The sequence below is a fragment of the Erithacus rubecula genome, assembly GCF_903797595.1.
Source record: "Erithacus rubecula genome assembly, contig: SUPER_Z_unloc_2, whole genome shotgun sequence".
NCBI classification, from domain to species: domain Eukaryota; kingdom Metazoa; phylum Chordata; class Aves; order Passeriformes; family Muscicapidae; genus Erithacus; species Erithacus rubecula.
In genome coordinates this window covers 403,108-419,404 of record NW_027635860.1, presented here as the reverse complement: position 1 = coordinate 419,404, position 16,297 = coordinate 403,108, and the positions used below count along the sequence as shown (strand labels likewise).

General features: G+C 37.6%; 2 protein-coding genes across 2 annotated transcripts in view; one reads left to right on the top strand and one right to left on the bottom strand.

Annotated features, from left to right (window-relative positions):
• Positions 1-16,297, top strand: part of IDUA (alpha-L-iduronidase) — a 45,352-nt gene that overhangs the window by 11,800 nt on the left and 17,255 nt on the right. The gene's annotated exons all lie outside the window — the stretch shown is intronic.
• Positions 1-16,297, bottom strand: part of SLC26A1 (solute carrier family 26 member 1) — a 39,005-nt gene that overhangs the window by 7,528 nt on the left and 15,180 nt on the right. Inside the window, exon 3 of the mRNA XM_079331227.1 lies at positions 952-1,597. Coding sequence (XP_079187353.1) covers positions 952-1,569 — 618 coding nt within the window. The 5' untranslated portion in view covers positions 1,570-1,597. The remainder of the gene's footprint in view (positions 1-951; positions 1,598-16,297) is intronic.

Sequence of the window (16,297 nt, the reverse complement as noted above, 5' to 3'; positions counted from 1 at the left end):
GCTTTTGTATTAAACAACTTTTAGTCTTAGCCCTGTGGACAGAAAGGAAAATGGAGCACAGATGGCCTTTGTCCTATGCCTAAGATCAGAAGTGGCACAGCAGCTCACAAGCTCCACTATTCTGTTCTTAAGTAGTTGATTGTCCTTCCTTGGGTGGCTTTGGAAGATATTTCACAAGGGAATTTTTTTGCTCATATATGTGACCTGAAATTTCTTACTACAGCAGGAAGATAGCTAGCTGTTTCTGCATTCATATATATGTGTATATGTGTTTGTGTGTGTGTGTAAGTGTGTGGACACACATATATACACACACAGAGTTAATAGATAAGTATGTTCATGATGCTTTCTTCTGTGCTCTCTTGATATCTTTGTGATGGCAGCATGCTGACAAGTATCAAGGAGTCCAGCACAGCCATTGTCTGAAAAGTAGGTGAGTCAGTTTCTCCTCTTATCCTTTCTTTGTCCAAATCATCTTTTGGACAGCAGTTTGGTAGAACATAGCACCCCCTAGCAAAACATTGAGCTGCACATTCTGAACCTGTAGAAGTAGTTGATTGGGTGCACACCTCTATTAAAATATCTAGGGAAAAAGAGTTATTTCTTAATTTTTAAGTACACAGCTACCTGGTAATTTCCTAAATCTGTATTGGGCCTCATTGTCTGCCTCATGAAAGCAACAAGGCCAAGTAGAAAAAGTGTATCAAAACAGTGTTAATGGTCTTTCAGAAGATCCTTGTTTTACCTGTATGTGCTGGCAACTAAGAAAACTGCCTGCCTCATGATGTCTCTGAGTTTCCTACAGTTAGGCTTCCTGGAGAAAACAGTCCAAGGTACACTCATATGAGCTGATGATGTATCTCATTGAAAGACAGTCAAACCAAAGCTTAGGTCATGCAAAAAAGCTTTAGGAATTTCATACCTTGCCTCTGGATGTGAGCAACCACTTACCTGATACACTCCAGCCATGAATGTCAAGGCTGTAGCAATGCCGATAGCGTAGCACTCTTTCCCACACTCGGCATTTATCCCCGCAATGGTGAGGTTGAAGGCAGTTGTGTTGGACAGATTGTCATTCTGCAAAGAGCCATCACCCAAGGCTGGTGGGGCATCATCATTCAAGTCAAACCCAGCCAAGAGAAGTTCTCGGTCCACAACTTGTCCCACCATTAAGCTTATCAAGCTGAAAATGCCAACTGAGACGTGACGGGATGTGCCCATTAAGAAATAGATGATGTTGGCAAAGAATGATGTGTAAAGGCTATAAATGGGCTTTAGACCTGCCAGCAGTGAGTATGCAATTGCTTGAGGCACCAAAATTATCCCAATCACTAACCCAGACATAACATCCCCCCAAATGTACTCTTTGCATCGGTATTTGGGAAGCCATCGTAAAACGGGAAAGAAGTCCATAAGAAAGTTCTTCAGCTTCTGTGGTGTGCAGGAACAGCTCTTTCTCAGCTTAGCTAGCATGACTTCTTTCCTGTTAATCTTGGCATGAGTCTTTCTTTCCATGAGAAAGCAGGATGAGGTGTTGTTTTCCATTCTGGTAGCCTCAAGTCTTTCCATTTTTCCGGTGTTTACTTCATTTGTGTTCCTGCAAAATGAAGAAAGCCTCCATCAGGTTGCAATTCATGAAGATTTTTTTAGCACAGCTGCTTAACACTAAAAGATTGTCACCTGATTTTGCTTTCAAGAAAGCATCATCCCAACAAGAACACTCTCACAGGGCTCCAGCGATGCATAAGGCTGAGAAATAAATCTGCCTTTCTTGGACACACTAAGGAGTATTTTCAGTTTAATCCAGTTTGTTCTGATAAAGAAAGAAAAAGTTAAATTAATTCTTTGTATTAAATGTAATTCTTTGTGTGTGACAAAAATCTTCATCATGTATTCTAAATGTTCTGTCATAAAGGTCTTTGTGACCAGTGGCAGCACTTGATGGTGTGAAATAAACATGTGCTAGTTAGGTAGGTTGTAGGGTTTCTGTATAGTGAGTACATCTTGTAATCATTGATTCATAACTCTCATGGGGTATAATGATCTGTCACTGCAGTTGTCATCAGAGCTGAGGAGAAAAATGTTGCTTGTACAACCTATAAAGCAAAGTTTTCTGGAGAGCAACATTTTAGTCTTACACAAAAAATATGTATACAAACCATTGATGGACTCTTTGTAGCTGCTGTATAACATGAACTTGTTGATTGTTTTGATGTACAGCTTCTGGTAATAAATACCTACTCACAAATACTTCCACATTAGCAACATACAGATGGAGCACCATGATGTTACCACATTGGAAGAGTACTACATGTAATTATTTTCAGGTTTAAATCCGTAGTTATCCAACTTCATTTTCCCAGTAACAAGAAATAAGAAATAATTATATGTACAGCAGAACAAACATAGCAGTGTTTACTGTGGTTCTCCTGATTTTTTTTCTAATATGCAATGACTGGGTTTATTTATATTCTCCAGATAAGGATGCTTTTGATGTCTCTTGCTTCAATAGACACAACTGTTTTCACCAAACTGATTATCTGTATTTTACTCACTCAATTGTCAAATTCAATTGAAATTAGCTTAGTGCATTCATAAGTAATTTTGGGGTAGGTGGAAACATGACTGAGAGGCAGAACATGAAAGTGCCCTAATTTACATAGCTAAAAAAATAAAATAGGAACACACAGATAGAAACTAACTATGCCAAGTGGCAAATCTTTTCTGGTTATCAGTGGAGAGAAGGAAGAGACTTCCATGTGAGGATGCCCATATATGAGTAGTGGGAGATAAGGAGTGACTCAGATTGATCTAGATGAAGATAGTACGTGCTAATACAATGACATGCAGAACTTTGGAAAGCAGACCTTTAGGCTCAGCCTGTCTCAGTGTCATTGATAGCCAAGATCTCTGCATCAGGACTGTTTGGTGCCAGGAGGGACATTGCAATAGTGTCAAAGCTTATCTTCACTTAGAAGAAGAATATTTTGATTTGTTAATGTTTGGTAATGGCCTGTTAAGGTGTAGAATTCTGAATTAGAAAAATCATTAATGAGTCCGACTGGAAACATAATTGAAAAGCAAAATAACAGATTACCAATGGCCTGTAAGCTTTTGACCTGGAGTAGTCCAAACAGAGAGTGCCTTATTAGAAAGTCTTTTGTTTATCCTGCTTAGAAATAGTTTTCAAGATTTTAATAATTATGCTTTGCCACCAAATGGAAATAATAATAAGATATATATCTGTAACTAGTTCAGAAGTTTTAAACAAATTCCCAGGTATTGTGATACAGCATACTGTATCAGTATAATATCAGATAAATGACACAGCATGATTTCTAAGGCTATGCAAATTTTAACCACAATTCAAAGTAGGATGTTCAGGTGTTATAGGTAATTTATAATTTGGTAAAAGGCAGAGTAGAGATTCTTGTTAGAAATGTGTGGACTGATTGTCCAAGTTGAAAAGGAACTGCAGAGTAGTCTAGATGTATTAAAAAAAATCAGAGTTTTATGGCATCCCAATTACATGAAACCATTTTTAGCTACCATTGTATATATTTCTTTGAGTTTGAAAGTAAGATTTATTTCCATGATACAGGAACACTAATTACAATTTTATGTAATTATTTATAAACATTCGTCTCTATTTTTTATCAATGCTAAGTTTACTTTAGACACTAATGTACCACATAGTTATGCTAGCCAAGGTTTGCTTGGACAGGAAAATAGGCTTGATCTAGTCTTTGTTAGAATGCAAAGGCGACAGAACAGATAGGCGACAGAAGTTGCAGCACCAGGTTAAGAGGATATGAATAAAGTTTACCAAATACAGAATGCTAGTAAGTGTAATAAAGACACTAATTTTTAAAAGGCAAAATCCCAGTACTTCCTGTCTTACCTAAATTAGTTTGGAGAATGAGAGACTTGTGCATGAGGACAGCAAGTCCTTATTCAAATGCCAGTCACTTCTTACAGCCAAGTGAATTCAGCCAGCCAGGAAGTAGGTATTGTGCCCTTGCTCTACATAGTTAAAAGCTAGTGGGCAGTTCAATATCCAGTGAGTGCTTTTTATAGGCTACACAAAAAGATTGTATCAGCTACTGTACACTAGGCTCATATATTTAATTGCATACTTGCTGCCTGCCTTTCTCTAATCTCATACAATTTACCTGGAAGATATTTGATATATACAAAAAAAACAAACTTCATTGCAATTTAGATGTGTTTATTGTTTATGTACCTCCCTGAGGGATAATAATGATTTTTAATACATAAGATGATTCAAACATAGTTTCTTTGGAAACCTATTAAGAGATCCTGTGTTTGAATGATAGTTTAGTAATATATATGTCTATTAGCTATACCGCCTTACTGGATAATCAGAATAATAGCTTTTTGTACAAAACAAACAAGTTTCTCCCCTTCCCATCAAAAAAAAAAAAAAAAAAAAAAACAAACAAAAAAAACCAAAAAACAAAAAAAACCCACCAAAAAACAAAAAAAAACCAACCCAAAAATGGTATTACAGTAATGTATGTATCTTCTGTGTTCAAGTTGATAGAAAGTAATTTTCTTAATTTTTTTTTTTTTTTCTGAAAATAAAGGTTTCCTTCCTGTAAGTAACTGTTTATTCTGCTGTTAGGCTTTCAGATTCCATGTCAAATGAACATGGTACTCGTTAAACAGTCCGCTCTCAACCTAGATTTGTATCCAGAAACTGTTAATGTTTAAAGTTTCCTTGTTGCTTTTAGAATGCAGTAAAGCCACACCAAATAAGGGAAGTGGCATTGTTATCAGCAACCCATTTTTCAGCTGTGTAACCCAGTAATTGTCAGGCTGTGATGCCTGAAACTCATTACTTCACATGAAGGAAATGGGATTCCACCACAGATGTGTGCTATCCCCTTTACACTTACGCAGCCTAGCAGAGCTTGGAGCTTCCAATGTTTTCCATCTCCATATACAGGATGTAGGAGAGGAGATTTGTCTGTTGTTGCACACATGAGCAGATTCCAGCCTTCTGATTTTGGCACTGAGATACAGCACCATCCTTCCAAAGTGGTAATACTTTAGCAGTGCACAGGAGCCCTAGGGGCTCAGTAACTGGATCTCTTTACTGGTTCACCAAATGATCCAGCTCAGGCCACACTAACAAATGGGAACCCAGTATACCTCCCTTCCTTCCTCCAGAGCTCCATAATACATAATGTTTACATTTTATTCAAGTTATCATTTGCTGAAAGAGCTGTTCTTAGCAGGCCCGCACAGAAGCAGCACATAGCATAAAGCATTGTAGTTCATTGCATTTGACTTTGGTATTGAAACAAATTTTTAAAACAAGTGAAAGTTTACTTGTGTGCATATTCATGTATATTTGTAGCATTCATATAATTATAACAGAAAGTAGTCTTGGTTATTTTTAGTTGTATTTTTGTGTTTGGAATCTTCACAGCAGTTGAGCAGAACCTTGTCAGAACCACTTGTTCTTTCAGGTTAAATGCATTGTGAAAAAGAGAAACAAGGGAAAGAACCATGCAAGCCAAACAAACTGCTGAGTTTCCAGCTGGCTTTAGTCCAGCCTTTCTTCCTGTCTTTTCATCATGCCTGGGACCTGACAAAATCTCTCTGCAGAGGAAGAAACGTTCATCACAGTATGTTCATGTGAGATTTCTCTTTGCAGATTCTTCAGCAGGCAGTTTCTGCTGCTGCATGTGTAACCATTCTGAATGGATGAGTTGTTCTTTGTGAAAGAGCACAGCTCCCAAAAACTTAATTCTTTTGCATCCTTTTGCCTTCCCATCCTGATTGTTCCCCAAAAAATCTGAGGCTGTGTCTCTGTAAAGCCCAGGAGGGAGTACCGAGGATGAGCCTGTCTTCCTATGCTGAGATATTTTAAGTGCTGTATTTGGAACAGAAGTCAGACAGAATCACAGCTCTATAGAATAGTTGGTCGCTTGCTGAAATAGTGATTTCAAGTGGAAGTTAGGGTAAAGCCATTTAAAGAGTTTGAGCCAAGTGATGTTTGCTGTTTTCCTTATGTTTGAGCTATGAAAAATACACCAAAAACTAATGTTGGGGTAGGTTTTGTATTTATTTGTTCCATAACTCACTGAAAAATGTGAGAGACATCAGTCTAATTAGACATTTGATTGCAAACATGGGTGATGAGTTAAATTGTTCATATTGCTCATCTACTAGAAATCTTTTTTGTCTCATAGAAACCTTTCTTGGCTCTAGTGGCTATGATTATGCTACTGTTCTGGTTTTGAGAAATGACATAATTTTAAAAACACTTCTTGGTTAGCCTCACAGTGCATAGATTCAATGTCTGTGTGTTATTCTTGCAAACTGGCTTTTTTTTCAGAGGAAGGTGCCTATAAACTATGCCCCAGTGCACTTTGACCTTTTATGGTAGCATAAAAACCTAAGCCAGCAATTGGTGCTTTGGACATATTTGAACAGATGTGGGGAGTACATTTAATTCGTGAGAATGGACTAGTCTAAAATAGAGTCCTCTGAGCTGCATATAAGTCAATACTGCTTTAGCATCTACTGCTTTGATTTATTAATCTGCTCTTGTTCTGCACAGTTGCTTAGATATGTCAACATAACCTAAAAGTTTTCGAAGTTAACAGGTGCTAAAAGAGTAAGTGAGATGAATGTTTCTGTCTGTATTGTGTTAGCTGTTGTATTTTCATCTTTAGTACTAAGATGTACTTGGAAGCAGACTTAAGCAAGATGCCAGCAATCTGAACCATTCATTTATATACTGATCTAGCAAACTATCAGACTACAGGCACAGAATATGACATTGCCTTTTAGGAAAATCATGTGAAACTTGATAGGCTTGGTTTGGTTTTTTTCACTATATTGGGGTAAAATATTGTTGCCTCAAAGCATTTTTGTGTTGAGTTTCAGTTTCAGTGTTACACTAATTCAAACATGAAAGAGGAAATAGCATTCCAGCTTAGTGGTCTCTACGAGTCAGGAAAGCCGGATCATGTCTTCTACAAATTGAACTGCTGTACTAAGGAGAGATTTATTCTGAGAGTCTTTTGGATTTGTGTATTTCTAATTAAAATCTCCAATTCACAATTTTTATATCCAACTGCAAATTGGTTTAGGACTTTCCAGGCAAGTTAGGCTCTTTGTTAAATGCCTGCATTCACCAGCAGCTGTGATTCAAGTCTGGTTTCCCAAGGATTCTCACTTCCATATTCCACTGACAGTTAACAATCCCAGAGCTGACGAGCAGGCTACAATGGAACTCATGCAGTCAGCCAGCACCTGTTGTTAAGGCTGGCCCATCAAGATCATCTTTAGGAATGATCATACGTGCAAATACGTGATCAAGTAGTTTCACTCATTCTCCAAAGACAGGTTTCATTCAAGGATTCCAGAACATGCTCATCTAACTATTGAAATGCTCTTGAAGGCAAGACAGCATTGTTCTTCTGGAGAGTCCTAGGACATGACCAATAAAAAGGCATTTCCTCTGGATTCAGAAAGCATTCCTGAAAATCAGATTTCTTGCTTTTGAGAAAGTAGCTCTTTCAAAGTGAAAGTCTGTTATTTCAAAGAAAAGGTCTTTCAAAATAGCTTTTCAAGACCTTGGCCATCATTACTAAGTTAAATACTAAACTCTGTTTTCTGCCCTGTGGTTTTGCTGGGCATTGTTTAGCCATACTAAGCTGTCACAGAGAAAACCCAATTGATAGTCCATGCTCATGTTGTTTTCTTGTGTTTACTACATGCCATAAGGACAGTGTTTTGGAAACACACCTTTGTACTTAAGCAGTAAGAAAATGCTCTCAGTTTCAACGTCAAATTGAGAAACAGATAAGCCTAGTAATATGTAATTTTCTTAAATAGAAATGAAAAATAACCAAATGGTTGAACTCTTTCGTGGAAAAGGGTTGCAGGGGAGATAATTTCTGTACCATTTATAGCTGACTGTAAAGTCTACAAACTGGCCCAGTGCCTGTCTTATAAGCGATATTTATTAACAACAACATAACGATAAACCAAAAAACAACAGCATGAGCAAAGTAAGTGAAAGGAGGCAGTTTTTCATCTTTGAAAGCAGGGAAAGAAAAATTAACTTAAATTCAGAGCGACAGGATGGGAGAAAAATCTCTTACCTGGATAGCTTTTTGACAGGAATGTACCATCTCTATTTTTGCATGTTTGAATGAATGGAAGTCTTCAACCAGACATTGTTCTATTTGCATAAAATATAATTATTAGCTAAATATTCCTCAAGGTAAGAATGGGTAGTATTGGAATCTTGAGCTTGCTGTTTGGTAGCATAATGTCACTTGTATCACTTTGCAAAGGTGGATATATATGTAGCACTATCTGAGAATTTGAGTTTAAATAATGCATAAGATTATTAATTAACTAGCACTGATCCAAAAATTGTGCTGAGTTCAGGCTAGCACATCTCTGACCTTTGAAGCTACATCTCATTTGAAATCTGATCTCGTTTATGCATCCTCATGTAGCATTAGCTTTCGATTTTACATGTTCAGGGTGTGTGAAGAGAACTTCTGTCTTACTTGAGATTTGTGTCCTTTATGGGCTGGAATAAGGCCTTCTCTGCTCAATGCCTAGGATGTGGGAGCTGGAGCTCAGAGTTCTGTTTCTACACATCAGCATGTTCAGATCACAACAATTTTTGCTTCTGTGTTAACCAAAGACTGTATAATGTAGGCAGATCAGCAGGAAAAGATAGACTTCTGGTTTACTTCATTGCTGTGAAGAACTTGGTCATATAAGTGACCTTAAATAACTTCTCCATTACCTTAGATCTTTGTATAAGTGCAGACCTATCCAAGTGATAAATAAACATCCATCTCCTCCCCTTGACAAAGGTGATAGGTAATGTTTAATGGTTACTAAGAAGTGCAGATTAACAGGTTGGGCACAAGGCCATGACTCATGGGAACGTATCAACTGGCCTGCAAGCTAAGAGATGAGGAGATGTGTCTGTTTCTCAGCCAAGGAAGAACGTGAGTTAGCGTGCAGTATGAATCTGAGATGGGAGTTGCAAAGCCACAAAAAAGACTGTTGCTGGCACACAAGCACAACTAGAGAGGGCCAGGTTCCAGCATTGTCTTTTATCTCTGCAAAAGTTGTTTGCTGCTTTTTAGAAGTAAGAAGGAAACAAAAATTATATGAACAAAAAAATCGAGACTTAAGTGAGGGGGAAATAGAAAGGGAAGCATCTCACATCTGTGATGTTAAACTGGTCATGGATTCTTAAAACTGCTGGCTACTACCAGAAACCTAGACTTGGACAGTTGTGGCATTCTAAACCCAAAATCTAAAGAAGGTAATTTCAGTCTTATTGAAATCCTTTTTCTTTCTTCTTTGTTATGAAAGGCCTTGTGAACCACTCCTATCCCTTTCCTCTTTGCTCTTAGAAAAAAGGAGACACAGTAGTACACCTTATCTGTGTAATGAATTTTGCACACTGGTCACAAAGATAGTGTGTTTCTTTGGTCTTGTGCTTTATGGAATAGAAGATTTCACTGCTTCTGTTAGTTTAATTCTAGCCTTGTGGTATTTCTTCATTAAAAGGGACTTAAACTCAAGTCTCTCAGATCCATCCTTTCACCCGTTTTACTATCTAATCCTTAGGACCAAGAGTTTATTTTATCTAGTGACCTCCTAAAATGTGCCATCTGCTTCAGTACCTAATTAAACTTGTTCTCCTTTTTAACATGTCCAGTATTTGGAGACTCTGCTACTACTGGTATTTGCAGCCTCAGAATTTGCAGAATAATTGAGGGTTTACCCAACTTAACATTTTTTTTGACTGAGACCTCTCTACATTTCTCTCCAACAGCGCTTTTCCCAATATTGGGCTCCTAAGATAAAGGAGAATATTATTGTATCATTATCACTTGACCCCTTCCATATAAAGTTGGTTGTAACTTTGTTTTGCCTCATGCTAGCCTAAAAATAACACTTTTTGAAATCTAAAAGAAAGAAACTTAAAATAATAATTTTGAACATTTTTTTTTTGGTACAGCACAGTAGCAGTGAAGCTAAATATCTCTGCACAGGACAGTTCCACATGGGGAAAAAGTGACAAAATGATGCAATCTCTCATTCTGTCTGTAAAAATTTTGAAAATGATACAGTTTTGACATAATTGTGGTTTATGATGAAGAAGTTTTACTTGGCATACAAAAATAACTGGCAGCAGAAGGTTCGTTAGTGGATTATGGAGATGGGTTCGTACTTCACATTAAGTCATTCATGAAGGCTTCAGTCCAGCAGTAATTTTGAGTGATCCTGTCATCCTACTGAATTCCATTGACACTAACAAAAAGGATTCAGTTCTAAAACTGCTGTCTTTCCTTGTCAGCTGCTGAGTTGTGAAACAATGGTAACTGGCCATAATAGCCAAAAGAGGTCCTACAATGAAACACCTATCTCTAAGAATAGATACTATGATAGAAAAGTATGATCATCATTTACCAGAAATTTTTAGCTAACTGGTGATTTTTCTTTGTGTGACTTACTATGTATGTTTTTGAACAGATGCACAGTTACAATTTGTTTTAAAACTGTTAAGGATTAAAAGCAGAATTGAGCAGTAGTATTTATGAAATGAATTACGTAAAGACATAAAATGTATTTGACTTTGCTGACACATTTACTTGAGGATTTTCAGATGATTTCAGAAAAAAATCATGGCATTGCTACATACAATTCATATCTGGTAACCTAACCATTAAAAAATTAATGCTAAATCAGTCATATTGATTTAGAACTATTAATCTTAGAGTCACAGAAACATAGTTAAACGTGTTTGTTTATTGGGCCACAGTTAATAATATCAAATCTTTAGAAGTACATAGTCCAAATATAATAGTCATGTTCTTCCTTCCGTGCAAGTGTTTGAAGTTCAAAAATTCAATGAATTAAAAATACTCTTACGTTTAATGTGTGTGTTGTTTAAAATGCCCTCAAGCCTCAATTACTCTGTCTTCATATCATGGTGACCAGGGGATGTGCCTAACAAGCGCACTTTTGATTGCAATTTAATAGGAAAGATGGGTGCACTGAAAGTAAACATCCACTCCCTTCCAATCCACTGTGCACTGCATCCCACATTCCTTCTCTAGCTGTGACAAGTACTTGGTGCAGGTGAAAATTATGTGTATACGTCGAGTCATGTTATTGATTTTTTTTAATGAAAAAATCTGTAGTTCCTGCTGCAGAAGAAATATCTGCAAGATTCAGTGCAGATTTGTATATTCAAAATTGAGGAAGGCTGTCATTCAGCATGCCAGTCCCTTTCTCTTTCCCACTACAAACACAGAACCAATGGATTGGCACTTACCAAAGGCACAAAGTAGCTGCAGTAGTCCCACCACAGTTTTTCTCTCAGCACCCAGTAATGCAGTAGCTCAGGATCACAGCTTTCTATGAGAATAGATTAGAAATTGTATCATAATATGGTGTGGGCCTTTCCAATTGGGTATCGCTCTCATAATGCTTGCAATGAGATAACTACAGATAAACAGTAGCACTGGGAAAATCTTTGTCCTGTAGAGTGTAATCACAGGTAAAAGATAAACTTCAAATCATTACATTACAGAAGCTGGTAACCTGTGACTTCTACTCATTTCCACTGTTCTACTTTAATAGAACTGATTACACTATGTGGAGTTCAAACAGAATTGCAGTCCTGACGTAGCTTTCTACGGTCTTTTTTAGAGATTCATATGTTACATAAAACAAGGGTTTTATATGCTTACTTCAATTAGATGAAAAAATACTTGTAATGTATTAAATGAGATTAGGGCAGGAAGTGTGTGGAATTGTCCTTACACTTGGTGTTTAGTTGTCAATGGTTGCTAATTGAGATTTGTCCTTTGAAAAAGAATTTTTATTAAAATAAATGATGAAGGGGGTCTAGCTGATAAATCTTATATATTAGGAAGCATTTACATTCATCAGCTGACATTGAATGTAAAATGTCTGAGCTTTCCTGCCTTTTAAAAAAATCTGCTTGTTGTTTCAGGCCCAGACAGCCAGAACTGTAGAACCAAAACCTCTTACTGATGAAGATGTATATTACTACTGATATTTATATATCTTAGAGGCAAATTTAATGTAGCAAGGATAGTCTTTCTAAATTCTGAACCTTGCTCACCCATTCCTTGAAATTTTGTGTAATCTTAACTGGATATATTTCTGGGTGCAAAGAAAATAGATGATTTCTTCCTGCATCTTGAAGTAAATTTTCATGTTTCATAGACACAGAATGTAATGGATCTTTATGTTGAAAATGTAGGTATTTTTCATATTAGTGGAAGATTTTTTGGATGGGGGTAGAATGAAGGAAAAGGGGTAATACAGGAACATGAAGACTGTGAAATGTAAGAGCTATCACTACTATATTTAATAACACACCACGAGTCTAAATTGTAATGCCAAACCCAGGTTCAAAATAGAGTTACCAGATGTCAGTTTGTAGACACTTTTAGGTTTGCATCTCATAGAAAACTATTTACAAATGCAACTGGCTAGTTTTAACTGCTTAATTTTAAGAGGTTTATCATTTTTTATATTTAAGAATGAAGAGCAGATGCTGACATACCATTTAAAATCTGCTCTTTCCAGATTGGCTTATAGTGCTTGCTTGTCAGTTCTGAAGTACTCAGAAACCACTTATCACAAAAATTCTTATTAAGAACAAGACATGGAAGGTATATTCATCGTGCCTTTTCCCCATCATAAGTCATTAAATACTAGTAAGTTAAAAAATAAACTCAGTATCGTTTTGCAAACAAGTGATATATTCAAAAGTTTGCCTGTGGGGAATCAAGGACTGATACAGCAAAACATACCTGAAACTACATCTGATATGCAAATGGATCCAGCAGTTGCTGGACTTCATCAAACACCATGTGCTATCTGTATTTTAGATATAAGCAAAGTATATCAGCTGAGAAATCTAGCTGCAAATCTTCACACCTTTGGCATTTACCTCCATGTTTTTCTTTTCTTGGACTGTTGGTTTGTCCACTAAATGCTCCTTAATACACATGTTCTGTGATATAGTTGGAGTCACATACTTTGGAACTGTATTTCCTTGTACAGCTAGCAGGCAAAATAGTAGATGGAGCATAAACAGCAAATTAAGATGTGAACATGAAGGAGTGGTAACAACAGAACTGTGAAATGAAAACAGTAAGTCAAATATGTACCATGGAAGCTCATTTCAGAAGGTGCAGTATGGTGTGTACTTGAATTAGAATGCTTGATGGATACAGAGAACTGTTCTGTCCCCTGCTTGGGAGGAAAAGTTCAGTGACTGCTAGCATTTGGTCACATTTTCTTTTCCTCACGGTCTTTAGTCTTCATTATTAACTTAGTCTCCCTATGGCCTCATTTCAAAACTTTAGCTTATTGGTGACATTATTTGGAGTTCCATTATGAAGGGCAGCATCAAACCACAGTGAACATTTTACTAGTAGCCAAGTGTTACGCAGAAAGAGATCAGTTTCATACATCAAACTCAATCTGAAAAGTGTACTCTACAGACAGCTCACATGCAGTGATTGAAACTTTCAGTCACTTACAAAGCCTTTAAATTTGTAGTATATAAACAACTAAAAAGCATTTTCTCTTATTTTACATTATTATTTAATTGTTCCCTTTACAAATGAACATAACAAACCTGAACAGGGGATCACAAGGTCTCACAACACTGATCTGTCCATCCTTGGATGATCTGATTGGCTGTGTTCACATGTCTAGAGAGGTAACATACTAAAATAGCATATGTTTTTGCCTAGATTTCTTCTACAGCTATTTCCCCTTTTACATCTGGAATTTGTTTTAGAGGGGAAGAAGGGTGTGGCGGGGGAGAAGAGACACAACAGTCTAACAATATTTTCCGAGGCTAACTCACCTCGGCACAGGAAGCTGTTGGTGCTTTGTCTGCCTCTCTCTTCCCCCCACACACAGCACGCTCACTGCTGAAAGAAGGACTGAGACTATGCTCACAATAGCAGGCTGAGTAAGAAATGGAAAATCATAGGCCGTGATTAGCATCAGCTTGAAAACATCCATTGTTTGCTTGCACTTCTGTGCCTGTGAATTTCAGCCAGATCACAGCAAGGATTTTGTGAGTTGCTTTGCAAGGTGAAGCTCAAATACTGCTGATTTCAAAGAGCAAAGAAGCTTATTAAGATGCTGGATGAATTGAAGTCAGCTCTATTTTTATGTTTTTAAAAAAATAAAAAGATTCAGCCGAATGCACAGCCTCTTGGCTGGCTTGTAGAAGAGGCAATGATTTCCAGTAAATAACAGCTGATGTATACTCCATTTTTGAAGCAGTTTATTCCTAAATCACAGAGATTCATAGCCATCCTTCTTTTTGCGCATGTGCCACGCTGGTTGGTTGTGTGGATGGATTAACTGTGACAGGCTGTGACATCAGCAAAGGCTGGATGCTGCCTGGCTCTGTGATTTTGTAATGCGTCCTCCTGTTACTGCTGGGCTGACTCATTCCCACTATAGGGTGAGTGAATTGTGCAGAGTATGGGCCAGCACTGACTGAAGTGTTGAGCGTGGTGCTTCTGTGAAGAAGCTGTAGCTTAGTGGTCAAGCAAGCAGCTTTTCCAGCCCTGCTTACACAAATGATAGAGCTGAGAAGCAAATGCAGAAAAATATTAATGCCAATAAATAGACACAGAAGTAGTAAAATATATGAGTTAGTTAGTGTGGGTATGGTAGTCTTTGGCCTTTGAAAAAGCCTCTGTATAAGGTTTTTGGTCTGCAAAGCATGTGAAAAGCACAGGCTATGTTTTGCTTGGGGACCACTAGGGAGGAAGAATCAGTGTTCATCAGCCTGAAAAATATCAAGTTATCATGGTTATTTTGGGTTATGGGGATTTTGTGGACAAGAGCCAAAATACTTAACCTGTACTGATCATAGGAAGTGAGAGCATGTAGAGCAAGATTATGCTAGAAGCAGCTCTAGTATGAATGAATACTATATGGTTATCTTCTACTCAATTCAGGAGGGGGAGGTGTTGTTTATTAATAACCCAGGAGTCTGCTAATTGCTTAGTTATTTATTAACAATCTTGTACTTAAACCTGAAGTACCAGACTAGTGGGGTTTTTGGTTGACCCTGAAGAGACGTGGAGAGAACTGCTGAGATTTCAGCCTCTGGAAAGGTGAATGCTAATGAGGGCTATTCTGCCTTTTGTAGGCTCTGAGGTATCATTTCAGTAGTGCTCACAATCCCTTTGGATCCGCTTTTAAGGTCCCTTAAGGTTAAGGGTTTTCAAGTACTCAGCAGAACAAGCAGCTTATATATACAATTTTGGTGGGTTTGGAGCAAATTCTTTATGAAAACCTGACCTTTAAACTGGCTTCGTTTCATTCCTCGTAGCTGCAAAAGTAATTAGAAAAACTAAGGAGGCGGGATCCTTTTGTGTTGTAAGAGGCACTTAGAGGCAACAAGTTTCCCTTCTGAAAAAAAATAAACTTGCTGACATTTTCTGTCCAGAGCTTTTGACATTCATCTTGTAGATGCTCTCCTTTTAAGCTTACACGCTTCCCTGTCCATTTAACAGCCTGTTCTGGCTGAAAAACAAGGCAGGTACTAATGAAGACCATTCCTTCTGGAGGACCTTGTAGCAGCAAGAATTTGAAATGGCATAGATTGCTGTTGTTTGTTCTCCCAACAGTTACTGTTGTGGGAACATTTAGAAGTTTATTGTTTGCTTCCAGTGAAAAGCTTGACTTTGGACACTAAACTGTTTTCCAGGGTAGATGACCCTTGTATGTGTTCTGGAGTTTTACAGTCCCTAAAATGACATCATGGATTCTAGAAAGGTGGTAAGCAATTGCTTGGGACGTTATCTACAGATGCTCCTCCTTATACTTCAGGAACTGTTTTCACTTCATTTAGTCTTGAGAGGGGGAATTTAATTATCACGCATATTTACACTCATCAAGAGCAATGGTGGTGTTACCATTGGTCCACATCCTGAACCTGGACACTGTGGATAACAGTGTATGACTGCCGGAACACCTTTACAAGGGTGGGCAAAGATGGTCTGGCACACGGCTAACGATCTTTATCAAATAAACAATTTGATGCAACATCGTCATTATCTCAGCAGAGATACTAGATGCTGCCATAGCAGAGTAGACTCTTAGACTGCAGTGTTGCTTCTCTAAGACTGTAACACAGAAAACCTTCAATGGAGAAAGGGATTTTTTAGGTGGCTCCTTCATGGAGTCCACCTACCAA